At 42.2% G+C, this 26,088-nt stretch overlaps 1 protein-coding gene across 3 annotated transcripts in view; it reads right to left on the bottom strand.

The window, feature by feature from the left end:
• The window catches only part of SLC35F1 (solute carrier family 35 member F1), a 691,661-nt gene that overhangs the window by 566,210 nt on the left and 99,363 nt on the right, over positions 1–26,088 (bottom strand). Inside the window, exon 1 of one of the 3 annotated variants that reach the window (XM_069235373.1) lies at positions 7,767–7,854. The exons of the other annotated variants lie outside the window; for them this stretch is intronic. Coding sequence (XP_069091474.1) covers positions 7,767–7,771 — 5 coding nt within the window. The 5' untranslated portion in view covers positions 7,772–7,854. Of the gene's footprint in view, positions 1–7,766; positions 7,855–26,088 lie in introns of those variants that run through there. 3 annotated transcript variants of the gene reach the window in all.

Genomic DNA, 26,088 nt, shown 5'->3' with positions numbered 1-26,088 from the left:
CCTAGGCATCCAGAAGATGAGTGTGGTAGCCAACTGAGCAATGTCCATACTGTAAAACCCCAGAGCCTAGGGGCTGTGGAGGAGCTGTCTTGCCATGGGAGTCTATCACCCTGTGCGTTCGGTTTCTATTTTACTAGAACAAGTGCAACTCCAATGACAATTAGCTGTGCAACATGTTAATTAGTCCACAGGGTTAGTATTGTACTGTTTGATTGTGTTATGGACTGATCACAAGGGGCGATCATTTGATAATAATGAATCCATTACTGAGCTGATAACATGGGTCATTTATGTCTTATCATGTAGGATATGGCAAGCTCGGTGCTATTATGTACTGATGTGTGATATCGAGCATCTAACTAACATAGTACGCCGTCTTGAAAAATAATTGATTATGAGATCTGCTGACAGGAGAAATGCCAGTGATTGTATCACTTAATTACTTTTCTTGACTATTAGGCTCAAGTTCCCATTATAATTGCATTTGACTACTTCCAACCTCCATCCCTGTTTTTAGCTAATTGTGGATTTATTTAGTCTATTTCCCAGTAACATTTTGATAACTTATTTGGATGAAATCTATCAATACCCACTGTGTAAGTGTATTTCAATCCTTCAGTTGCAAACAATGTTACGTGCAGAAGGAACTTTCAAATTCGTCCTTTGCTCCATTGTACCAAAAATTCATTATTTTAGTAGTAATCAGTAATATTTTAATAGTATCTAGTTTTCAAGAATATTAAGATTCGATTCAATTTAAGAGTCACAATTTTACACAACCCTCCACCCTCGACAAAATTTAGCGGAGAACCCTATGTATTCCTGTAAAGATTTCCTTTAATCATATTATGTGATAACAAGTGCCCCTTTGTTTCTACTTTTCTCCAAAACATCTTTAGGAGAGAACACACAGGACATCTGTATACAGGTATTTTAAATGCTGTTCTGTTTTTCACCAACGTTACTAAATCAATGTGTGGGAGGATGGCAGATGTGAAAACGGAGACACCCATACAGAAAGAACAATGCCAACTATCCAGCCTTCTATTTAGTCCTCTCTCGATGCCAACTTGCCTATCTATTCCCAGTTGTGCATCCCATATATCCCCATTTTAACTATCCTTAATGTGTTCACTGGAAAAATGACAATTAACCTACTACCTCTCTGTTCGTATCTGCCAACGCTCACCACAATCATGGCAGCCTGATTGCAGCACATTGCCATCCAGCCATGCATAGCTACACTTACTGTTCATTACATGCTTAACACTCCAAAAACATACAAATCTAAAATGATGAAATAAAACTAAAAAAAACAAATTAAGTTCATAGTTGTTAAATATTTGTTGCTTACTGGCAGTGTATCTTATACAGGATGTACATCTCTCAGGTCCTTCAAAATGTTTGCATTTTCACTATTAGCAATGGCTCTTTAGGTTACAAAATGTATCATTTTCTTCAAACTTGCTCGAATGTTCCTTGGATGCGAAACGACACCAGAATATGGAGAACATGTGTAAGACGATTAAAGAGGGCCATTCAGTAAATGGTGTCACAATACATATCAAAACTGAAGCCGACATCAGATGATGGAGCATTCCAGAATGCACCTAGTAATTGTTGGAGATGCAGGAGTGGGTAAAGAGAGCATAGAGGACTTCTTTTTTTCTAGATTGGTTGGCCTTTTCACAGGACTTGCAGACCCCACCCCCACCCCAATACTCCAGACAGGCTTGATCTTTCTTCAGGAGTTGCCTGAAGAGTTCGAAATCACCATAAATCTTCAAGGTGTGTGTGTGTGTGAGAGAGAGAGAGCGATTGAATTTAGAGAAATTACCTGTCCCAAATGCTTCAGAGTCTTAAGAACTATCTCCCCAGAGGTATCAAAATAGGGCAACTGGATTGCTTGACCTCCTCTCAACTGTAACTATTTTGTGCACCTATACACTTTTCAATACAGCATGGCATTGATTAATTCAGGGGAGGCAGACGGGAATTCCGGAAAGTTGTTGTTTGATACAAATTTTGGTTTATTCCATTTCGACTTGTCCCCGCCAAACGGCAGTTGTAGGAAGTTTCCTTTGTAAACTTGAAATTAATAAAAAGATTTGACCGATAAAGACAAATAATTGGTGGATGTAAGCATCTGTAACTGAAGTAAGCACAAAGCAGATAGACCAGCCTGGTATATGTATTGCATTAAGCAAAAACCTATCAACAAACAAGATCATTATGTTCTAGAGTGGACCCCCTTTTGAATCTACCACTCTTCAAAAAGTTGTGCAGGGGCGGACATTCCTTTTTCCTTTAGACCGCCCACTTTAGAACTCAATCCCTGCCTGAATAAAATAATTGACAAGCAATTGGAATTCTGTCAGGCACTAAAAACGTAGCTCTGCCTAGCTACACAAGACAAGATGCAGATAATCAATTATATAAGTTGGAAAGTAGGCATGAATGAATGTATTAATTCCTATTCCCTCCACAATGCCTCCTGTTTATGTGCAGCGACGTATGATGCACCTTTTTTGAAACTTGTTTAATCCTCACAGACATCACTCAATCTCTCCCATATTGAATACACAATCTAACATCTAACTATCTAATATCCTTCCAACCATGCACTCTCCATAAGGGCAAGTAGGAAGCAAATGCCCATCTGAGTACTTCGCAGTCTCTTCAGGGATATGAAACGCTGAAAAACAATACAATGGAGACATGCCCTGAAACACTGACAATGGCATGTACTGATGGCAATGCCCACCTTTCTGCACAGAACAGGGAAGCTTAAAAGATGTAAATGCTTTTATCTGAGAGTGTTAAATGCCTTGCTCTACAACTAAGTTCAAGGGGCCAAATGTAAAAAAAAAAAAACTGCTGGCAAAATACTGGTTGCCAATTGAGAACACTATGGGGGTCATTACAACCCTGGCGGTCGGTGTTAAACCGGCGGTAAGACTGCCAACAGGCTGGCGGTCTCACTTTGGGGAATTATGACCATGGCGGTTACAGCCATGGTCATCCGCCGGTTCTCCGTTCCGCCCGCCAGGGCGGAGACGACCGCTGGGCTGGAAACCTGGGTCTCCAGCCCGGCGGCCGTCACTAGACCGCCGGCGGTATTTGGACCCGGCTTACCGCCGTGGATTTCCAGCGGTTTGAACCGCCATGAAATCCATGGCGGTAAGCACTATCAGTGCCAGGGAATTCCTTCCCTGGCACTGATAGGGGTCTCCGCCACCCCCCACCCCCACCCCGACTCCCTCCCCTAAACCCCCCACCACCCTTGCCACCCCCCAAAGGTGGCAGGGCCCCCCTCCCCACCCTGACCCCCAACATCACATAGCCACGCACGCAGGCACCACCTACACACTTACACGCACACACGCCGACATACATGCCTACATCCACACACACAGTCAGACACGCACACCCACATTCAAACATACACGCACACATCCATACAGACATCCCCACAGACATACACGCACTCATTCCCATACACACAACACCCCCGCAAGCATACACGCACTCACACACCCCCTCTACATACACACACGCACACCCCCATGCACCCACACAACACACAACGCCCCCCCGCCCCCCTCCCCTCATGGACGATCGACTTACCTGGTCCGACGATCCTCCAGGAGGGGATGGGAGCCATGGGGGCAGCTCCGCCGACACCACACCGCCAACAGAACACCGCCAAGGCGAATCACAGGACGTGATTCGCTGGGCGGTGTTCTGTTGGCGTGGCGGTGGAGGTGGAGGTGGAGCAACCTCCACTTCCCCGCCTCCCGCCAGTATGGCTGTTGGCGGCTCTCCGTCGGTAAAAGGACAGAGAGCTGCCAACGGTCATAATAGGCTGAGCGGAAAAACGCCAGCACTGGCGGTCTTCCGCACGGCGGTCCCTCGGTGGTCTTCAAAAAAGACCGCCGAGGTTGTAATGACCCCCTATATTTTCTACCAGTACAGAATTTTACAAATCAACCTGTATAGTAATAAGTCAGTTTGTAACAAATTTGAATTGTAATGGGTCATACTATCACCTACCTCATGATTATTAATGAGGTAGGTCTCCAGTTGTGGCTCACTATGATTGGAGGCCATCATAAGGATGGTGACCTGCTAGGGTCAGCAGATCACCAAGGCTGTGTTCGCTTTTTTAATAAATGAATGTGTGTGTTTTTATTCAAATGCAGACAGTTTTCCTTAAAGGAATGCATTTAGAAACAAAAGTTTACTTTTTCAAAAAAAAATTGAGAGTTAGTAGTGGTCCCACAAACATGGCGCACTTCCCAACATCTTTTTATTAATTTATTTTTGCGAACAAATTACCAGCACAATTCTGGGGCCGTAATTTGTCAATGTTTTGCAATCGTATTTCAGTTGCAATGTGTTGCTATATAAAATACTCACTCCGAACTTGGAAGGGATGCCTACAAAACACCCTTTCAAATACCAATTTTGTACAGGTGTTGGAATGCCATGTAATGAGTTGTAAATGTTTACAGACCTCTAAAATGGTGTTAGGATATTCAAAAGAGCATTTTGAAGGTCACAGACGCCATATTGTAGAGTTTGTGACCACTAACATATTTGGACAGCTGGTCCCTATGTTATGTAATTAACTCTTTAAAAAATAAACTGTATATGGGTAAATTATTGTAAGTTGTCCCACTGTTCTTGTCTTACACATTAGAACATATATCAAAATAAACTCTGCTGTATTTCTTTTTTACTTAGTTTAAATTAACTAAGGCATAGAACTCAAAGCTGCCTCATTTGGGTGGGCTAGCTAAGCTTATTGGCTGAACTGGTCTTCCAGTGTGCTCTTCAGCTTGCTTATGTCTGTCAGTGTTCTTCTTTCTGCTCTAAAACTTACAAAAGCAACAGCTGCAGTGTGTAAAAACCTTTCAAAGACACTTGCTCGACAACATCAAAACATAAGGGGAAAAAGGGCGATTAATCTGCTCTGCGCCTGTCAGGGCGGCAGTGGTGCTTCCTTAATATTTAATTTTGTATCTTTTTGAAAAAGAAAATAAATGCTTTCTCCTTTCTAGTAGGGAATACTAAGAAAATGCTGGCTCTTTGCAAATCCAATCTCTCAAACAGTTCATCTGGACACAACTTTTTTTCGAAAATGACAACTTAATTGTTCTGAAAACCTACATTAGGCAAAGGATGAGACGCCAGGGACCGAGCATTTATCGCCAGAGATCTCTTCTGCAGCAATACATTGGACAACTGCCTCTCGTGCTCACACAGAGGATTTTTCATTTACTGGAAAAATCAATATGTATTACTGAGGAGTCATTTTATCATATGGTTAATAGTATTTGGCGAACTTCTTTGACAATAACCACAGACAACGCAAATAGATCTAGCAGGTGTGCAGTGCATAAAAACACGTCCACCGCACACTCATGCACCACACATCTACAGACATCCATGTATGCAGATCAACATACGCACAGGCTCATGAAGACACGCATACACACAGAGACAACACCCACAGGGGGAAACCATGCACACCTCCAAGTACCTGTGAACAAACCAACAGCTAACGTAGATGTACGCAAACTGTGACTAAACGCACGTAATAGCCACAGAAAGCACGCATAGGGAAAACATATATGTTAGGGTGAGTGCAGACATGGATTGGTAGATGGACGACAAACATTAAGGGTGGGTGTAGTGTCGGGTGTGGCTGTATACCTGGATGAACGGTGGAGTGCATTGACTCTCAGTGGAAGGAAGTGTACATGAGTGAATGGTTGAATGAAAAGTTGAAGGGAGTCTGGGTGAGAGAGAAAAAGGACAGGTAAATACATGTAAGTGTGTGTGTGTATGTGTGTGTTTGAGTGTGTGGGTAGCAGGATGACATTGTGCGTGAATGAGTGGATGGATGCTTGGATTGATATTAAAAGCTAAACTGATGTATGTGTAAAAATCTGAGTGTGGGATAGTGTATAGACGAATTCAAAGGTGTGTATAGATCAATTGATTCAGTATCCATACATACATTAATGTATGAATTTGATGAATGGATTTATGAATGGATGCAGGTGTATCGATAACCCTATGTCTGGGTCGATGTGTGAGTGCGTGGGCAGTGTCTCTCCCCCTTGTTTCACTGTGCTTCCTCTCTCTCACACCCCATCTCTATCCTAAGATTTACTAGAGTCTGTTGTCCATGTACTCAGACTGTTCACAGCTCCCTGTAGTTTCAATGACTACAGCACAGATATTCTCAGGCACTGATCCTTGGTCTGAGCGGTGAGCTAAACCGTGGTTTGAGATGATTTTTTTAATGACTTGCACAGTTTAAACTGTCATACCACGTTGACTGTAAGAAGCAATCCTATGTCCAGAGGGATGATTATACTGGAGTGTGAGACAAGAACAATCAGACAATTAAGGGGAGAGTGCAATGTTTTTGGAAAACCACTGCTTGTAAGTGCCCTTAGATGCTCAAGTCAGTATTCATCATAGAGAGCAATTCTGTTCCAGGTGCTCATGCATATTTTGATGTCAAGAAAATACACCAGTGCCTGACTCTAACATGGCTGCTGTGGTTACAAGAACTACTTTTGATTACATGCACAAGTGAAATGAAGCGATTCGATATATAAATGGTGCTCCTGCCTTTCCTGCCATGTGATGCATGGCATTTGCTCTTCTTATCAAGCGCCAATAATTAAGGCAGAAACGCTGCATGCCACAACCTTAGGTCAAAAAACATTACCTCCCCTGTATAGACTAGTGAACTGTAATGAAAGATGCTGAAGACAATAAGCAATGGCAAAGCCAACAGGTCTGGCGTGCATTTTGACTCCTGACTAAAATATTTTTAAAAGCTTGCTAAAATAAAAAAAACATATATATTGTGCAGATAGCTGCGCTGTCAAGACAGGCCTAAAAATAAAGCCATTTGGTTTGAAGGTCGAAAAGACCATGGGATATATGACAGGTATTTTTATGGTCAATAGCATAACACTGACTAGCAACGAGAGCTCTATCTTAAGTATTTCTTGGCAGCACCACAGAAATAGAAAATGCATCTTTTTGAGGTGATTTTGAATATATTCTCTCTCTGATCTAGATATGCCGTGGCTTGACAAAAAGCTATACCTCTTTGTGTCATTTTCCCCACAATAGTCCGTGATACATTCCCAAAACTGAATTGTGGTACAGGCAAGAGGGCTAATCTCGGCTTCTGTACTTTACCACATTGTGTGATCCAGTGCAAAATATGTAATTTCTGCTTCATTGAGCACATTCAAAACAACCGACAAACCTCTCAGACCCCACCATCACCACAGTGAAAGTTTCTAGAACAGCCCATGCGCACTCTCTTGACTCAGTTAATCCAAAATTCCACTTAGCTGCGGTACCACGTGCTCACCGCCCTTTCCGTCAGCCACGGGCAGTTCATACAAACAGTACAGTGAACATTTTGCACGTAATATATGTCCCAGAAGCACAACATATAATTATTAAACACCAACACACATCCTCGAGCCTCACAGGGAGCTCAACGTATAATTACAAATTACTAAACACATGCCCTCGCGCCTCCATTCATTTATCTACAAAGGTAGGGGAGCTTAACACGGGCCAAGTTGCAGCGTTAAAAGCGATATAAGAGCAATACATGTCGGTGTGTGTTTTTGACAACTCAACGTGTCCACAGCACGGCCAGAGCTCCCGTCCAGGCAATCAATTCAAGTATCTGTACTTTTGGGGCGCGGAGGTGAGCTCACCCCATCAGGCCGAGAGGCGTGCTTTGTTGGCGGTGTCAACGTCTCGCGGCACACTGGCAGGCCGTGCTCTCACAATCGCCGCCATTCATGTCGAGTGCCACCGGGGATGTCACGAACAACTCCTCATTGAGAGCTCTCCGAAAACAGGGAAATAACTGCTGAGTTTTTTCCCTTCTCGACCCATTCAGAGGTCCGTGCAGATCCCGGGGGCGCGGGAGGCCGGAGGGAAAGGACGCAGCAGCTTAACTTCGAAAGGGCGCTGACCTATTTCTGGGCTTGCTTCTGCATGGATGAACAGATCGTTCAAACCCTACGTGCCGAAAAAGTTTCCAGCAAGAATGAGGCTGTTAAAGAGCAGAAGGTCTGGTTCGCAGGGTGACGGTAGATGCTGCAACAGTTTGAGGAAGAATGGACGCATTTATCCGAGGAATGTTCCAGAGACAGCAAACTGGGCCGAAAACACAGGCACTTATTTAAAATGTCTGACGAAATGAATGTTTCCAGTATTCTTTTAGATGATGATACTTTGTTGCCAAAATGCTGGCATTTTACGATTTTTTTTGGTCATTTTATTACTTTTTTCTAGTTATGCTTCTCCTTCTGCATTAAAAATTAAATGTATGCATTTTCAAAGCCCGTTAATGCACACGTGGGTGTTAATAATTCTTTATTGCATTTATAGCGCACACACAGTAAACTGTACCACTTCAAGGCGCTTTGAGTTGCGATATGTCACTAGGAAGGGAGGACAGTGAAAGTCTAGTGAAAGGCGTATGCCTTGAGAATTATTCTGTTTGTCAGTTGATGCTACATTTTACCATGATATTTTGGGATATTTTCCATGGCTTTGCTCCCAGTGTGGATGGATATATGACATTTTTTTCAGGTTTCACCTGAAAGAACTATTGTGGACTATACCAAAAACTTGCAGGGGCTTCGACTGCTTACCATTACTTAACTTTCTTATCGTTCAAATTTACTTGCGTCTTTTTCAATACCTTTTCTTTGTCTTCCTGTTTGTCACTCGCCTGGAGCATAGGTTATCTACCATATTTTTGATTGAATGACGTTTTTTTCTTCACAGCTCACATTCAGGGAAACATTTTTTTCTTTTTCAATCAGCACTGCATGAGAGTGCATGTGTTTTTTCTGCTTCCACCCTCATATGCTGTGTCACCCCATATTCCCACCCCTTACTCCGCCAGTGTTGCTCATAATCCCGCTCAGTTTGTCTGTAAAAGAACAGCATCAGGTACTTTTTGGCGAAGTATGACTAAGCAGACTTTAAAGGTTGTTTTTATTTTAACTCTTGCCTTCCACATATGGGATGAAAGCACAAATCTTGGCAGACAAAGAGTTTCATGGCAGTGGGGAAATGGCCAGCTAATGTATTCAACTTGTGTTTGAGGCAGAAGGTGTGTGTCACATGACTGAAAGGAGAGTTTTTTTTCTCCTAGAGCCTATAATCTGCTCCTTGAGCTGCGCTAGAGGGCAAATGGCTGGAGCATTTGTATCAGTTCTGCATTCTGTGAATAAGAAATTAGGCCCTGATAAGCATTTTCTTTAAAGTCTGACATCTTCTTATTCTTTTTAAAATCTGTTCAGAGCTTCCTGATTTAAAAGTATTTGAAACACATACCAGACTAAAAATATTTAATTTAATGTACAGTTTTGAGATAGATTAAGAAATGTGTTTGCTTTCCCTGTAGTATTTTGAAATGTTTTTTCTTTACTTTTAATCAGGTGCTTTACAAATAAGCACTGGCAAAGTCATTAACTTTGCACTTGCATTATAGAGGTGAGGCACACTGGTTTTGCCAGTGCTTGTTTGATGTGCTATAAAGTGGTGGCACAAGCAGGGTGTTTGGGTCAATGGGAATATCCCTGTAAAACTGGGAAAGTATTTTAGCAGGACTGATGGCTCAGTGTCAGAACATACTTCCCTTCCCTCTTGCAGTAGCTATACAGTCATTATTGGACTTGCCTCCACTACTGCTTTGTTTTGCTCGCATCTTCCTAACCAATGATGTCGACTGCGGACACCACGGCTATCACTCTTGCTTGTACTCTTGCACACTCTTTTGGGTTTGCAACAGAAACCCTGTCTCTAATTTCCTTATTACAGGTTACTTGTGACATCTCTACTCACCTGTTGTAATGAAACGACGTAACTGCTAAGACTGCATACGTTATTACAGTTGAGTTGCAATGTCATGATTCCTCCCACCAGAGCTAGCAGTCAACGGTTAAGGCAGGTCGCAGAACATCATTTCAGCTGCAGTTTCAATAGTTCAGCAAAATGCGAAAACTGGCTTTACTTTCTTATGATCTGTTTCTCTACAATAAATAATGATGAGCCGAACGGATTATATTTATGGCAACATGTTTATTTGCTCTCTGCCTATTTGTACATATTGCGAGTCTTTGAACTTTCTTAATCTGACTTCCATTAAATTGATTCCAATATCTTTTTGCAACAATTTACTAACTGCTTTTTTATACATTTAATGTCGAACTAGATGCCACTAGATGCCACTTTTATTCTTTGTGTTTGCCATCATACTACCTCTTTCATACGTAAGTGCCAGGCACAAAGGATTTACATGGTTTGCGGAAGAGTGATGGTGTGACCATGTACTAAAAGGAATAAAATATCCTCTGCCATACATTTTAAGGATATTGCAAGTAATCTCTGAGTTCCATGACCTTAAAAAGGAACTCCTTGATGATTCACAATATCCTTATAATGTAAAGCAGAGGTACAGTATCCAAAATATATTATATCTCCATTTAAGAATATCCTATTGTCTACTTACCTGTCACCCAAAATAATGGGCCACATCAGATGCTCTCCAGCTAGGTGTGTGCTGTATGCTATATAAACATACATATGTAAAAAGCGACTTTCAATCTTAATTCTTAAATCACTATGATCTGTTTCATATGCTGCCCCAGTTGTTCAAGCTGCAGAAAATACAACCCTCTTGTGAAAGAAGACACTCGACGCTTATTTAACTCAAGCGCTCCAAAAAGGCCAGCTGTGGGCAAGTATCCTTCTAGGCCCCTGATTACAAATGGACCAGGAGATTTGGAGCTCTGTGCAGGGGTCAGAATTTGATTCACAAGGACACCATTGCACCCCGTAGTATCTGGGTGTTATAAAGCCACAGCTGTGTTAAATTTCAGCAGTTCAATTCTCTTGGAACTTAACAGGGAAAAAATAATGTCAATACTGGCACAAGCAGATTTTGGTGCGGAAAACACAACAGTCTGTGTGTTACGCTTCATTTTTGTTGATTGCTGAACTCAAAATAGGGGGTAATTATCCAGCCTGATAAAAACTGAACACCTGGGTGACGGATTTTATTGGTGCAATAATTATAGGCAACCTTTCAGAACTCTCGTAATCAGGGCCGGGTGCTTGAGGGCTATTCAGTTTCAAGACTGTGAGCCATCTTAAAAACAAAAGCTCCTTGGATGTCAATGGAGTCATGGGACAATAGAAGAGCCCGCCTTTCTCGTGACAGAGCACCGGAAGGAGTACCCATGCGCAAGCAAGAACACGAGAAGAGTATGTAAGCGGAGCAGCGCTTTCCGGCGCAAAGTGACGCAGACGTTATGATGAATTTTAGAGACCAGTGTGGGTGCCACTGTGGTTAGGGACAATATGAGATCAGAGCGTGACAAATTAAAGAGACACGTGACCAGGCCCTTCGCCCAGTTCTAAGAGGGTAAAGGTCATTGTCAGCAATACAATGCTAGACCCAGGGGGAGGTGAGGAAGGGCAGTGGGGGTCTTTTTTGCTTCTCATGTGGTCTGAGGAGGGAAATAAAAATTCCTCTAAATCGGGCACAATAAACAAGTCACCCTTCTTTCTCTATGTGAATAGCTTCATTCATGTGTAGAGCGCCTTTGGATGAGCATGTCACAGCCTTATGGCGCTATGAGGTCAGGAGGAAGCAAGGCCTGCGTGCTTCAGTGATCAGCAGACTGTTATTAAAGAGATTTATCGCTACAACTGGGTTGGTTTTAGGGGTTTTTCTTTAGAGCACCAGCCTCTTAAGGCAACACCTCTAGCAGATGACATGTTGAAAAGATATCTTCATGCTCGTTCGCTGGCCCCTCTGCTGGATTTTACTTAGTATTATTTTAAAACGGGACTAAACAAGTAAATTAAGTCAATGGTCTTTTTCAAATTCAATTGTTTCAGGGTGCTTTCTTCCTTTTCCTGTTTAAGCCTTTTTATGTTTTTGTTGTAGTTTATTTACATGCAATGCTTCATCTTACATTTTGCTGCTGAGTTGCAAGAGGAGCTATGTAGTTTATGCTTACGCATGCATTGCTACACTTTGTAACTCCTTGCACCACAATGTGCCTGCGCGAGGCATAATGTATGCAAGGGGGGCGTTCCGGTGCTACGAGGCCTGCAAAAATGGAACACTGAAATTTACAAGATTTCACTGCACCATATTTGGTGTCATTTTTAACACCTGCTCAAAGTAGCCAATAAAATGAGGCACCCATAGTAATCAATGGACCTCCTTGCACTGTACTGCACTATCGTCAATTTTTTTTATGCTAGTGCAGCAAAGCGCCGCAATAGCATAACAAATTCTGATCCTACAGGCCTAACGACCTCCATGGTGCACTGTATCATAAATACGGCGCTACCATGGTGTTGTTAGGTGCCAGTGGTGGGGAAGGGGGCGCAAGAAAGGTGGCGCATCACCTATGATGTGCCACTTTCTTGTAAATATGCCACCCTTTGAGTTTAGGGTGCGCTTTAGAAGCATTCCTAACTAGATTGTTAAGTAGAAAACCAGATCGATTCTGAGATGATTATTCTGATATTCACTGTTTTGAAAAAAAGAAAATTGTTAAAAATATTTTGTCCCAGTCCTTAATTGCCAAGCTTTGGTACTACGTCTAAAATCCAGTTTACAGAGTGCAAGAAAGCCTTACTATGCAGAACAAGAGCCAATAGAGGGTGTTTGATGTTGAGCACACCATTCTGATACCTGGCTGTGGGCACTGATACCACAATTCCTGACTTACCTCCTGGGAACCTGTGAGTGTTATGTTAAGGCATTTATTTATCTCTTCATTTTTTTAACATCTTCATGTGACTGTTGATCAAAGTGAGTCAAGGCATGGGCATGGAAGCATGCAGCTACCCCAATAATACCCACATGCTCTTTAGACTCAATACAGAAACACGTGAATCAGTCTGCAACTTTACCTTCTGCCTGCCCTCATGCGTGGATGTGCACCAGCAGGCTGAAGAGAAAGCCAACAAAAATGAGGTCTTGGTCGTTTCTGCCCCTCCCTAAACCCAGGATCTCAAGTGTCTCACCTCAAAAAATAAGAGACTGTCAAAAACGTGTACAAAATGTTAGGAAACATGATGGCAAATGTAAGAAAAGTGGCGCTGTGCCCCTTAGCGCCCCCCTAACACTGTCATGTGTGTGCCGTATTTAATATTCAGCGAACCATGGCAGTAGTTAGGGAACTAGCGTCAACATTTTTCACGCTAATTTGGCGCTTAGCCAGTTTAGCATAAAAAATGCTGACACTAATACTGCAAAGCACCGAGAGGCCCATTGAAAACAATGGGAGCCTCATTTTAATGCCTATTCTGTTCAGGTGTTAAAAATGCTGAAAAAAGTGGTGCAATTAAATCTCTTTGATTTCTTTGCACCATTTTTTCACCGCCCCCCCCCCCAATTAAAGAACACCCCCCCCTTGCATACATTATGTTTGGTGCAGGCATAATGTGGTGCAATGGGTTACAAAGTGGTGCAATGCATGCATGGCCCCACTTTCTAAATATGGTGCGGCGATTTTAGCCTCGTTGGGCCACATCGGCCTGAAAAAGATGACGCTTATGTGGCGCAAGGAGGTGCTAGAGGCTATTAAATATGCCACATTGTGTCCTATGGAATACAGATATGTCTGTGCCAGCACAAGCAATATTGGAGGATTGATTGGACAATCTAAACATTCTCATTCATACATGTCATGTTCTCTTTTGAGTTCAGACTACCCTGGAATCATTACCCAACCATATGGACCAGCCAACAGTGTTTACACGCGCCCTTGTGTCTCCAAAGAGCACAGAAGGCTGTAGCAAACAATCACCTCTTCCTAGCTCTCTGTTTAGGCAACCCAGGACTTTGAGTAAAAGGCCATGTGTTTAGTATGCCACGATTTCTACAGGCTAGCTCCATTGTGACTCTCAGTTCGTTAAAGAAGAAAGAAAAGAAACGGAGACTGTGTCCTGCTCCTTCATGACTGTTGCCATGTGAAAAGCACCATGCGTTGATCTGAGGGCAGTTTCTGACCATCTGCTGTTTCCATAATTTCTCAAAGCCCATCTTTCCTAACTCTGAAGCTACTGTCTAGCTGCCCGCTTTCATCGCAGCACCAAGAGACCACACCTGTGGTGAAGACTGTGATTGGGTATCAATTAATATAAAAGCTACTATAAATATTTTAATATCATTTTGCATCCAAGGCATGAAGCATTGCTGTAACATCAGCAAGCTCATCATGCTGGGTTAAGCAGGCAGCATGTGCGCTGCCAGCCTCGTTCTACTCCGCCACTAGAGGGCAGTGTTTGAGCTGAAGTACATGGAGGTGACTAATCTATATTAATGTATGCATGGCACAAGAATTATGACGAAAACCAGCAAAGAAGGCCCAAAAATCGACTGGAACACAGACCTAAAAAAGAACCAGGCTAAGTTTTTTCCCGAACCATCTTGAGAGCCATTTTGATGCGTCTTGCAGGACTGGAGAATGTTGGTGAGATTAAGGTGTGTCCTTTTGTAGGCTACACAGACCATTCCAGGTTTTCATGAAGAAACAATTTCACTTAGTTGTAATCACAGTTCACTTCGTTGTCATCACAGTTCACTTCGAAATATACACGAAATTCCATGAAGCATCCACAAATCAATTTACAAACAGACCCATAAAATAAAGTTAACAATATGGTATAAAACTGGTAGACGAGAAGCGCATCAATAACACTGCAAACTGCATACAATAACTCCAGTTTAGTACATTGGTCCGTCAGTTGTGTGGTGGTGGAGTGCATGTTTTCCTTTTGTGTTAAGGTTTAATGTTACTGCCGTTTTTGCGGTAAACCTTGATGGAGGGAGAACACAAAAACCAACAAGTGGAGGTGTTTTTACCAAGCATGAAATGAAGAGGTTACCACAAAAAAGATTTCAGGCTCTTGCTCCCGCCCTGACTTCCAGCATCTCAGTATCTCCACTACTCACATGTCCACACCGCAGACAATGAATCCGCTACATGATCTTGTGCCGGTAGAACCGCCTTCTTTGCTTTTTGAATTGATTAGCTCAAAGAGACCGTTGTGCAGAGGAGACTCCAAGAATCCGATTTCTCCAAATGCGGTTTAGGATTTACAAATCCTGGGAATCTGAAACCTATGAAAACGGTGACAACAAATGGACTTCTGGTCTCATGCCCAGCTGCTGGCAGGGGACTTTCACCTGGGAGGCAGACAGTTGAAAGAAGTCAACACATGACGTTCATCTTCTGAAATGCTTAAAAAGTTCATTGAATCAGCTAAACCGTGACCCATGCCAGTCAGTCCTGCATGAGAGCGAGATGCAGGCATTGACACCGCAGACTTCATTTCACTGCTTTGTTGTATCGGGGTTAATGGCATTAGTAAAGTAAGATTTCTCCAGAGCTTTAATCCGTGCCCCAGGTTAGAGGCACATACAACCTTTCCTACAAAGTATCTAATGCTCTGAGTAGGAAAACCACCTGGCATAGAAGTAAATTCTGGACATTGTAAGCATTTACGGCAAAGAGTCGAAATTCATGAAAAAAATTCACAGAAGGTCAATTTTACGGACACTTAAAAAATAAACTGCTGACATACGCACAAGTCAAAGTAGTTTATGTTCAGTGGTTTGTAAAACATAGCCATACCGATCAAATTTTTAGGTTAGGTAAGGCAGCAGCCAAAATGTGCAACCAAGCAATGAGACTGAATAACATCAAGAAACCAGAAAAGTGTCAAATGGGACCATGTGCAAATGTAACTATTCCAACACGGGGAAGGTACACACACCAACAGCTCATACAGTTTTAACTACTAACATAGATTTTTTTGTTCAAAACCTGTATCTCCACTATGCTTATCAGTCTTCACCTTGCTTTCCTCCTACCTTAATTCACAAATTGTTTGAGACCATTTCTGCCTTCACATGTCATAAAAACTCCCCCATATTTTTGGCAATTTAAATCTGCATCTTGGACAGCAGTTTCATGATTTTATTTTTGAATAACAATTAACTCACTTGCAGGATTGTGGCCCTTTGCAATTTATTAGAGGCCCTACTCATGCTGCAGGACATATTTTGGACATTTTACATGCTCCTAATGACCTGATTGTCATGAAGTGATCATTTTTTAGGTTGGGTGTAAGCATACGACCTCTTGTATACTTTTAGTTATACTTCTTCTGTGAGCTTAAAGCCATTTTATTTGTTCATGTCTGTGTCATTTAAAAATCCTTATTTGCTAGTGGTAAGTCATGTCTATTTGTCCCTTCTTTTCTCTTTGGGAGCAATGACCATCTACTGTATAGTTACGCATTGTTGTGTTCATCTGTTTTTGGGAGACTTTTTTTCTCTTCGTTTCCTGCTTGTGTTTGGTGAAGCTTCCCTTTTCATTTGCAGATAATTCTTGCTCTCAGGTTAGCTTTGTTGTAAACAGGGCTGTAAATCAGGCTATTTTGGTGACATTTTTCCTTCATGGGCTCTTTGCACCCTCTCTCGCTGATTCATATTTTTTCAACAGTAAATACACAGGAGAGCCATTGCTGAGACCCTGCCCACGGCATCCGCTATCGGCATAATTTTTGGTCAAACACACAAGGTTTTCATGCTCTTTTAAAAATTTACAATAAATACACGGGGAGAGCCGATGCTGAGACCCCACCCACGCCCTCCACAGACAGCATAATAAGGCTTGTCAGTGCTTCAAATGAGGTTCAGGAAGAACATACCGTGGCACCATCTGTGAAGATGCCCTGGCTCCTAAACATATAGTTACATTATTGCTTTAAGAGAGGTTCCCCAAATTTCATTTTGTAAATTGATGCATGTGGTGATTATATATTTTTTTCTATGTGTGCGTGTTTCGTTTCCCTTGCTCCCCCAACCCACCCTCCTTAATCTAGCTCGCTAGTAGCATTCTGTATGCCCACTTTTAAAAACCCTGGCTTTACCTCGATCCAACACCTTTCCCGGCGCAGCATCATCTCACTCCCCTCACCATCTGTGTGTTTCCTCCCATCCCATCCAGTATGAACCAGCCATTGTAAAACTGCAATAGTACAAGCTTCATAGCCACTTTAACAAAGGTTCAACAGCACATTAAAAAAGGAAACATCAACAGCTGGTGTATGGAAGTGCAGGCACATGTCAATTCTGTTTAATCCCTCAAGCACCCGATTTACCCCTTTGTGGCAGAGCTGCGTTTGTACAGATACTGTATCAATCTCCCCCTTCTTCCGTAACTTGCTGTGTGTGTCTACTTTATGACCTAAAGCCCTGCCTTCTCCTTGCTTGACATGAAGAGACAGAAGCAGCAGCATATCGAACGGAAGATGAGCTGTGAGCGACAAGCAAGTCTTTTTGTTTTCAGCAGTACAGACTTGAAAATACAGATAGTCACAATTAAACTGATGCGCTGTGAACCTGCCTTTGTGCGCCATTAAGTGCCCACAAATCGTTCAAACCAAAAAGTCCATAAAGTAGTCATGTCTCTATCAGGGGAAGAAGACCAACTGGTGAGTGAGAGGAGTGTCGTTCTTTGTCAAACGTATTCATTCATTTAAGTTGCTAGTTTGTCATTCATAACATGTAGGACTTTGACAAGGAGTTGTGATGCTTTGGGTGAAAGTGTACGAGGCACCCTCCCATCACACTGTAACCTCTGCATTAGACTAATGTTAGTTGTATAACCAGCAATCACTTCTCTTGCCACTTTCAAGGGAGTTATCCATGCTAGGTGGCTCGAGCACTGACCAGCCCTGGATCCACACCGAGGAGGCAGGCTTGCTGAATAAACACAATGCCAGGCATTAGCCCTAGGTAATAAATCTCATGCTCATATCAGACGCTGCCCATGTCTGTTAGTGTTGCCGTAAGGGATAACTTCCAGGCAAATCTGCCCAAATTTATGGCAGCGTCCACTCCCTGTGCAGGAGAAACTGGGAGGAATCAATGCTATTTGCAGTTCAGGTCCAGTTGTATTCAAATTTATCAAGCTCCGAGCCTTATTTAAAAACTTTTGCACTTCACTGAACATATCTTCCTAGCTCATCTCAGGCCTGCAAACACTGCTCCTGCAGAGGTCATCTTTTGTGTTCACTGCCATGGTCCTGTAGTTCTGAGCTCTTGTTGACTGGGAGTATTTGTTTTTGCCGTTATCAGACCACAAGGGTACAAAAACACCCTTGCAGAGACAACATAGAATGTATATGACTGTTATTAAGGACTGTTTTTGTTATCTTTGTTGCAATTTTAGATTTTGCATTTATAACAAAATTGGAGTGCAAATCGGTACACTTTGGTATAATATTGGTCAGTGCTTTAAATGGAAATACGAAAGAGCAAGTACTCTCTATTTAGGGTACCCGTTGTTCCTGAGAAGTGCCGGTACTCACCCACTGTAATGTATTGCAACTGTGCTGAGAAGTGCCGGTACTCACCCACTGTAATGTATTGCAACTGTCCTGAGAAGTGCAGGTACTCTCCCCTTCAAATTTAAGAAGTGCAGGTACGCAGTACCAGACAGTACCTGCCATTTAAAGCACTAATATTGGTGATTGGGGCATTCTTTGTCCGATTTTATGGGAGTGGGGGCTGTCCAAGATGTTATTTTGTCAGGAACAAGACCTACGTCGACGTTACATTTGCAGGCAATAATCCAAGGGTATTTTTGAGTTTTTTTGCATTCCATGTCCTTGTGCGAATCCTTTCATGTGATAATGTTTCTTATTTTTTAAAATACAAATTATCGCTAAACAGCATCAATGTTTCTCCATCTTTTCTTTTCCTCCAGTCTTCCCTTGAATATATGACGCCATTTTGCAGACTGTGCATTTCCATTGTTTGTTCTGAATGTTGTCCTCATCGCCAATCTTCCATCTCTATTTTTTTTTTTTTAACTTTGTTTATCGATTTTCTGTGTTTGTTATTAACCATTTGTACATACATATTTCCTTCCAGCAGGTCATAATTGTAGGTTCATGCTATTCCATCTCTATTTAACAGTGTATCTTTGCAGGGCATGGTGGTGCTAACAAAGCTGCTGCTTTTGTGCTGATCATACCAGTGCACGGTATTACGAAACTGTATCTTTCAGTATTTGAGTCATAGGCATTAAGCTCAGGCAAAGCCACCTTATTCACGTTTTTTAAAACGAAGTGGGAAACAAAGAGGAGTAAAAAACAACAATGACCCACAAACGTCATCCACGCTCCTGTGCTTTACATCAATAACTCTTAGCAATACTTAATTCTCTGCAGTGCAGTGACACTCGTGCCTAACAATATAAAAAATAAATAATGGCAATATTTACATTTTTTGCAGCAGACAAAGGAAGAAGTTTAATGGAAGTGCTTTACTTATGTGCAGGGCCACTGGAATTATGTGGCAGAGAGGACCAAATTATACAGCAGGGTTGACAAATTTATGTGGCAAGAGAAGTCCAGTTATGCATTTACAACACCAATAGCTTTAACTCAAGCAAATGTGAGATCTATTGCATTCAATTTAATCTGTAGACCAGAGGTCTTCAAACTGGGGGGCGGGCCCCCCTAGGGGGGCCTGAAGTGATCCTAGGGGGGCCCCAGACTCTGGCCAAAATAAATATTCTACAGATAACAATCCTTTGTTTTAAGCAGAAGCATGTTATTGCAGTTTTAAAAAGGTAACAGTACTTAACTGCAATGTTTAAATAGGTTTAGACATATTTAAACATTGACATGTTTGTAAAATAATTGTGAAAAATTCTAAGGGGGGGCCCAATAATTTTTATTTTTCAACTGGGGGGGCGCGGCATAAAAAAGTTTGGAGACCTCTGCAGTGTAGACAATGCAACCTACATTGATTCATCTGTTACTTTATCTAAAGCTTTACAAAAAGTTAACCACTGAGGCTTCCAAGTTCTCTTCTATCTTTGACCACGTTGATTCCAGTTATGTTATTTTAATGGGTCAATAAGACTGCAGATCACATAGTGCCCCTGACCAAATACAAATGTAAAAGTGAAAATAATATTGTACCTTGGTTTACTCAATCATTAGCCAAACTGAAACCTGAGGTTCACCAAGCTAAGCGCAAACGGTGAGATCATTCGCCGGAGCTCAAACTGGATTTGCAGAGAAGCTGTCTCAATATAAAAGGGTTGTTCGCTTAGGTTGCTCAGAGTTATACAACACCTGTAGCATGAACACAAGGTCTATACAAAAAGAACCTTTAAAACTAATTGTGGAACTAACCACTCATCCCAGTTGCGCTTTTTATACTCATGAATTCTGAGACTCTTTAGTGCACTTCTTTGTTGACAATGTGACTACCATTTGGTCCTCTATTTTAATTAATCATTCTAACAAATCCCCTCTCCTAATATTGGATTATCTTCCTTTGACGATTTTAACACCCTTGTGCTTGATGATCTATTCTGCATCATTAAGAAATGTCAATCTGATTCTTTTAGTGACTTTATTCCACTTCAGCTTATTCATCTTGAGATTCCTGGCATTAATACGACCATTTTACAAGTAGTCAAATTCTCAATGCTCCCTAGTGTAATTGCTTCTGAACTAAAACAAGGCTTGGTAAGGCCAATTCTAAAACAAATCAACTTAGACCCAAACTTACCCTCTATTTAGGAGCCTATAACCCTCCTTGCTATGGTAGCCAACGTCATGGAGACTATCATAGCAAAACAAACATGTTCTTCTCTAGCATCCAACAACCTGCTGAATGATGCACAAGTGTGGCTTCACCCCTACAGCCTAACAGAATCAGCACTTAGTGCATTTCTTGATAATGTCAGGAAATGTGTGCGTCATATTCCACCTTAGTCCTAACTCCTCCATCTCCTGGAACTCTCTTCTTCTAGATCTCCCCTACACTCCCTTGCTCAGTATGTTACAGAAAAAAATAAAACTTTCTTTTGCTTTTATTTCTGTGCATTGCAGGTCAAGTTTCCAGTTTAGTGCCAAGAGACCTTTGGGTGTCTGTGTGCTTTAGCAATTCACAGTAACATAAACATCACATTAAGCAGGCAGTGGCAAGATGGTCACACTACCCCACTCTTTAGTCCACTTACATTGGAGGCCTAACCACTGGAATGGAAAAAACGTGCATCAAGGCACTGTGGAGAGGCACTGTGCCTGTGGAGGTAGGTCAGGGCCAGACCTTGTCGAGTCAGCAGCAGGTACTGGTCCACTGGTCCAGGTCCAGTAGTCATCTGCAGCTAAATTGCATACATATGGAATCAGGTCAAACACTACAAGTTTTTCCTGATTCTGGAGACTTTTCCATAGATGTTTCCATCTTCACTGAGAGGTGGAAACTGTCCACAGAAATCTCTGGTTTTACCACATGCATTTCCACACCTGGTAAACTGGACCCTGTGTTTTTGCATCCAGTAATTCTACGTTCGAGAACATTGGGCACATCAGCATTGCCTGGAGCTTTATTACCCGTATCCTCCATTTACACTTTTCCTCCTGAGGATATTGCTCTGAGCAACTCATATCGAGGGACTAGGAGGCTGACTTGCAGACACTTAACCAAAACTCAAAGAGCAGCAGTTCTACACTGATGATAGTAACTCATGCATTAACTGTCACTCATTCACATCCACCCTCTATTCTAGGTCAGTAGAAGTGGGACTGTAGATAGGAGACATTAAAAGAACCAGAATTAACAAGAGTGCAGTAACAGGTCTGCAAGGTGGGTTCCTTCATATTTGGTCACTGTGAAATCATTCCACAGTAACAAACTCATCCTGGAGTAATACAGTCCACCCTGGAATCATCCAGGAGTAACATACCACCCTAATAAGTCCCAAAATCTATGCACTATGACGGCTTCTTTACATCTCAAGATGACACTCAGATACAGAATGATAGTAACAGCACCCCTCCCAGAAGATCTCTCCACTTCTGTCCCCCGTCAGCCATGCTAACTCAGGCCACATTCATAAAAAAAAAATCCGGCCTAAACAGCCCAGTGAAGTACAGTAACCAGCTGAACAGACTATAATCATAAGAAATGCCATAAAGGGACCTGCAGAGCTGTTCAAAGCTGTCAGTGTACTGAAAACCATAAACTGTGCGTCTCTCTCTCACACCCCATCACCCATCACACTGCTATGTGCTGTGTCCCATAGTGTAATAACCCCACCGTGGTGGTCCTAACTCACAACATGGAAATACTTCCCACATAGGATCACAAAACAAAGGCAACACCCTACGTGGTGTAGCATGCTGCCCTGGGCAGACAAGTGCTTTAGTGCCCCACATAGAGGCAGCAAGCTCTATATAAATGCTGCAGTACAATACAATACAATATAACATTGCAGCTAATGAGAGGTTGCATCTTGTTTGGAATGGCTGCGACCTAGCGGCTGAGAACACCCCTTACCCAGCCTGGACCTCCAGCCCTGCTGCAAGTATTGCTGACTGTCACTTTAGTTTATTTTTAACGGAGTTACGAACTTTTAGGTTAAAAAGTGTGCTTCACTTTAGCACATTTGTTTATACCATTGTAGCTAGAGGGCGTTTTGTGAGAATTAGTGAAAGCGCCCTTTATGCCCTGAAGATTTTGTTAATGACTCAAGACACACCTCAAGTTTTGTGCCTGCTATAAAATACTTTATGGTTACAAATGACATTATACTCTATTAAGCCATATACATTGGATTTTCTTTGTACAACACACATCCTGAAATGCGTTATTTCAAGGTGCTCTGAAATATAATGATCATGAAATAGGGCGCACAGTGAATAAAAGTAATTGTCTAGGATCACACACTTTATTCAAGCTGGGAAATCGGGAAAGAATATGCTCTTAGCGAAAATCTCACAAAAAAGAGTTTAAGTCTGATGTGAATTAATATTGAGTAATCCAACACATCATTCAGTTTTTCGCAGCACTGTAATCTATCGAACCACTTGTCAGCGAGGCTTTCCTTTGAATTGCTTTGTCTGGGACTTGAATGACTTCTGCTTCAAATGTCCTCATTAAGGAACATGAGTAAATGAGTGGTGAAGTGATCTTCCTAGAAATACAATTTGGTGCAATTTGTGAAGGAAGAGCTTGGCTAAAGTGACTCACTGTGCCTAGGCCTTGCCCTGCCCTATCAACCTTAGCCACCAGCCTGCCCCGAATATAAGTATCTGGTTTGGATACAGCACCCTCCCCCTCGAAGTTTAAAGCTTCACCCAAACACGGAATCCCTTATAATTCAGATCTGCATGTAGCAGACAGTTTATAGTAATGTGTTAGGTGTATGTTGTTGATCATTAAAAAAAATATCCATGTTCCATGGAAATCCATTTGCTTCCTTTTTTATTAATGCTCTTTGATTTCAACATTTTAATTTGATGCCCTGGAACATTGACTTTTTTTTTTGGTTTTGAATTTGGATTTTTTGTTTTTTGTTTTGGATTATGGTGCACCAAGCACTTTCAACCCTACTGCCCAGCTCCATTGCATCACACATTTCCTGGTAAAACTGAAATAATTTACTCATTCCACTCAAACGTTTGTGCAAGCATGGATGGAGCACATCACCAGACAAGAGAAGAACGTTCACAAACGTCAACTATAATGCACCGCGGAACTGTTGAAAAAGACAGTGGTAAGGCAGGCACAATGAGAAAGGGCAGACAAGCGTTGGGACTTTTGCCAATGCTTAATTTGAGAAAGAGTGACTGCCGGTGCCTGAAGCTCTGCTCAGAGGCCTGTAGCCTGGGTAAATAAACGTTCGTGCATTGAATACCAAGACTGGTAGTTTTAAAACCACCTCATACCTCTTTAACCTACTACCAGACACAACCTCCCCCCTTCTCTCACTCCTGCAGGCTCCTGCTCTCTCCTTCTGTGACAGTTTTGCCATCTTTCTCTTCCTCCGCCTTTTAGATCTGTGTAGTTTCACTCTCTTGCGCTTGGTAACTGAATGATGAAGAAAAATAAGTACAGAACCCCAACAATAAGTCCAAGTGCCCCCCGTTGGCAACCACGAGCTCAAATTAAGCACTGATTTCTGCGTGATCGGGAAACGCATATGAGCTGATATTATCTGACAGCATGCATAGATCTTTATTAAGGGAAGCCTCCCTCGCCTCCTCACACTTCAGCTGCAGATTTAATTGAATTTAGGAAGTCAGAGAAGCCAAGAAATGGCGTCATGCCAGCGCCCTCGGTTCCCTAAATACACATCTGCTGAGTCCAGTCGTCGTCTGCAGATAAATGCAAGCTTCAACATCAGTGCAGGGTGTAGGCAGCAGATGTCGTAAGCCACAGTGGTCCTCTCGGGAGAGGCCTAGAAGGGAGCAGATTCATCACCATACTGATTCCTCTATGTCTTACTGCCGCCATACCATTGGAGGATGTATGCAGCCAAATGATTGGCTGCCAGAAGGCACCAATGAAATTACAAATTGCTACCCGTAAAAACAGTAATTAATAGCAATGGATAATGTCCAAAATAACGGAGAGTCTGCATAAATTACATTTAGGTGGTCACCCTACCTCTGGGCAACTGAAAGATTCCAAAACACACATTGGCAAAACCAGTAGATCTCGCCTTCGGGGCTTATTGGCTTTGCCAATGGTATTTAGCCATGCTGCAGAGCGTCCCGGGTGCCGTACTGCATGGCTAAAGAACTTAAGAAAAAACAAAATAATTTTTAACGTAACTGACTCATCAGTTTGTAGGGACAGGCTTCACACGTGCGTGCATACAAAATGATGCAGCCACTTTTTTTAAAGTTACATATTCGTATTGAATCAGTAACTAAAAAGAAAATAAAGTGTGAAAGTGTTTTTTTTTTCTCATAGTGGGAGCAACATTAGGATAACAAAAGCAACGAGGGACAAAATGGGGGTGGCGGTGGAAGCAACATGAAGAGTGGAGGTGAAAGAAACAGCACTGAGGGCATGGGTGGAAAAAATATCCGGTCAAAGAGTACAGTGAAGCTGGCAACGATAAGTACGTAGGTGAGAAAGCAACGCTGGGTGGTAGGAGAAGCACATGTGGGAGAAAGAGAAACATAGAGAGAAACACGGAGCTCCGCAAAGAGAAGATGTACATGAGGGACAATATTGGAAAACACACATTCTTGTGGAGTGCTTAAACAAAAGAAAAAAGTAGTGCTTGAAAAGCTAGCGGTGGAAGGACACAAGTAATGTGCCCATGCTCCAGTGGAGTGACAAACATACTAAAAATTAGGAAAGCCCGCACAATGTAGCGAATAAGAAGCAAGGAAATGAGAATGACAATGAAAACAGACAAAGTTAAGCAATGAGCGGGATATAAGCCCATTATAAACTAACCATATGTCTTGCTATAGACAGCACATGTGGTGTGTATACGTCTTTGACCTAAAAAATGTAGATTAGTGGGCTTGCAAGGCGAGCCGGTATTGCTCTGCATTGAAAACCAGAGGCACACAAATGGTTGGAGTCACACTAAAGACAGAGTGGTCTCATACATCCTAACCCCAATTTTAAATCCATAAATGTCGTTCTGGGGTACAAAGCGCATGCCACTTTAAAATACCCATTCATGGTTGCTATATTTCTCACAGTCTGCCTCTCTCACTATATTAACTGTTCTCTTTCCCTCTCCTTCTCTTCCATTTCTCTGTCTTTCTCTCTCTCTCTGTCTCTCTCTCGCTCCCTCATTCTCTGTACTACTCGCTTGCAGTGGCTATTTTGTGCAGGTGTGTTGTGAACACAACTTTTTGCTAGCACTTGGTGGCTGCGGGGTGCAGGACATGGAGCTGCAATACTGTGAAACCCAGACGGCTTTTGAAGCCTTCGGTTGCAAACAAGGGGAAACACTTACCTGGGGCTAGTTTTACTTGAACTTCCCATCTCCTTGCTGAGCTGGCCTTCTTCCAGGTGGGTTGACTAATAAGCTCCTCTGGTAGTTACGGCTTGGCTGTTTCTTTTTCATTTCTTCCTTTTCCAATATGGCAGTTCCTTCCTTTAGCTTCTTTTAGGTTTCCCAATCCATCATGGGTATT

The sequence above is a fragment of the Pleurodeles waltl genome, chromosome 5 (genome assembly GCF_031143425.1).
Source record: "Pleurodeles waltl isolate 20211129_DDA chromosome 5, aPleWal1.hap1.20221129, whole genome shotgun sequence".
NCBI classification, from domain to species: Eukaryota; Metazoa; Chordata; class Amphibia; order Caudata; family Salamandridae; genus Pleurodeles; species Pleurodeles waltl.
Note: the sequence above shows the minus strand (reverse complement) of the source record. Positions and strands in the feature narration are given on the sequence as shown.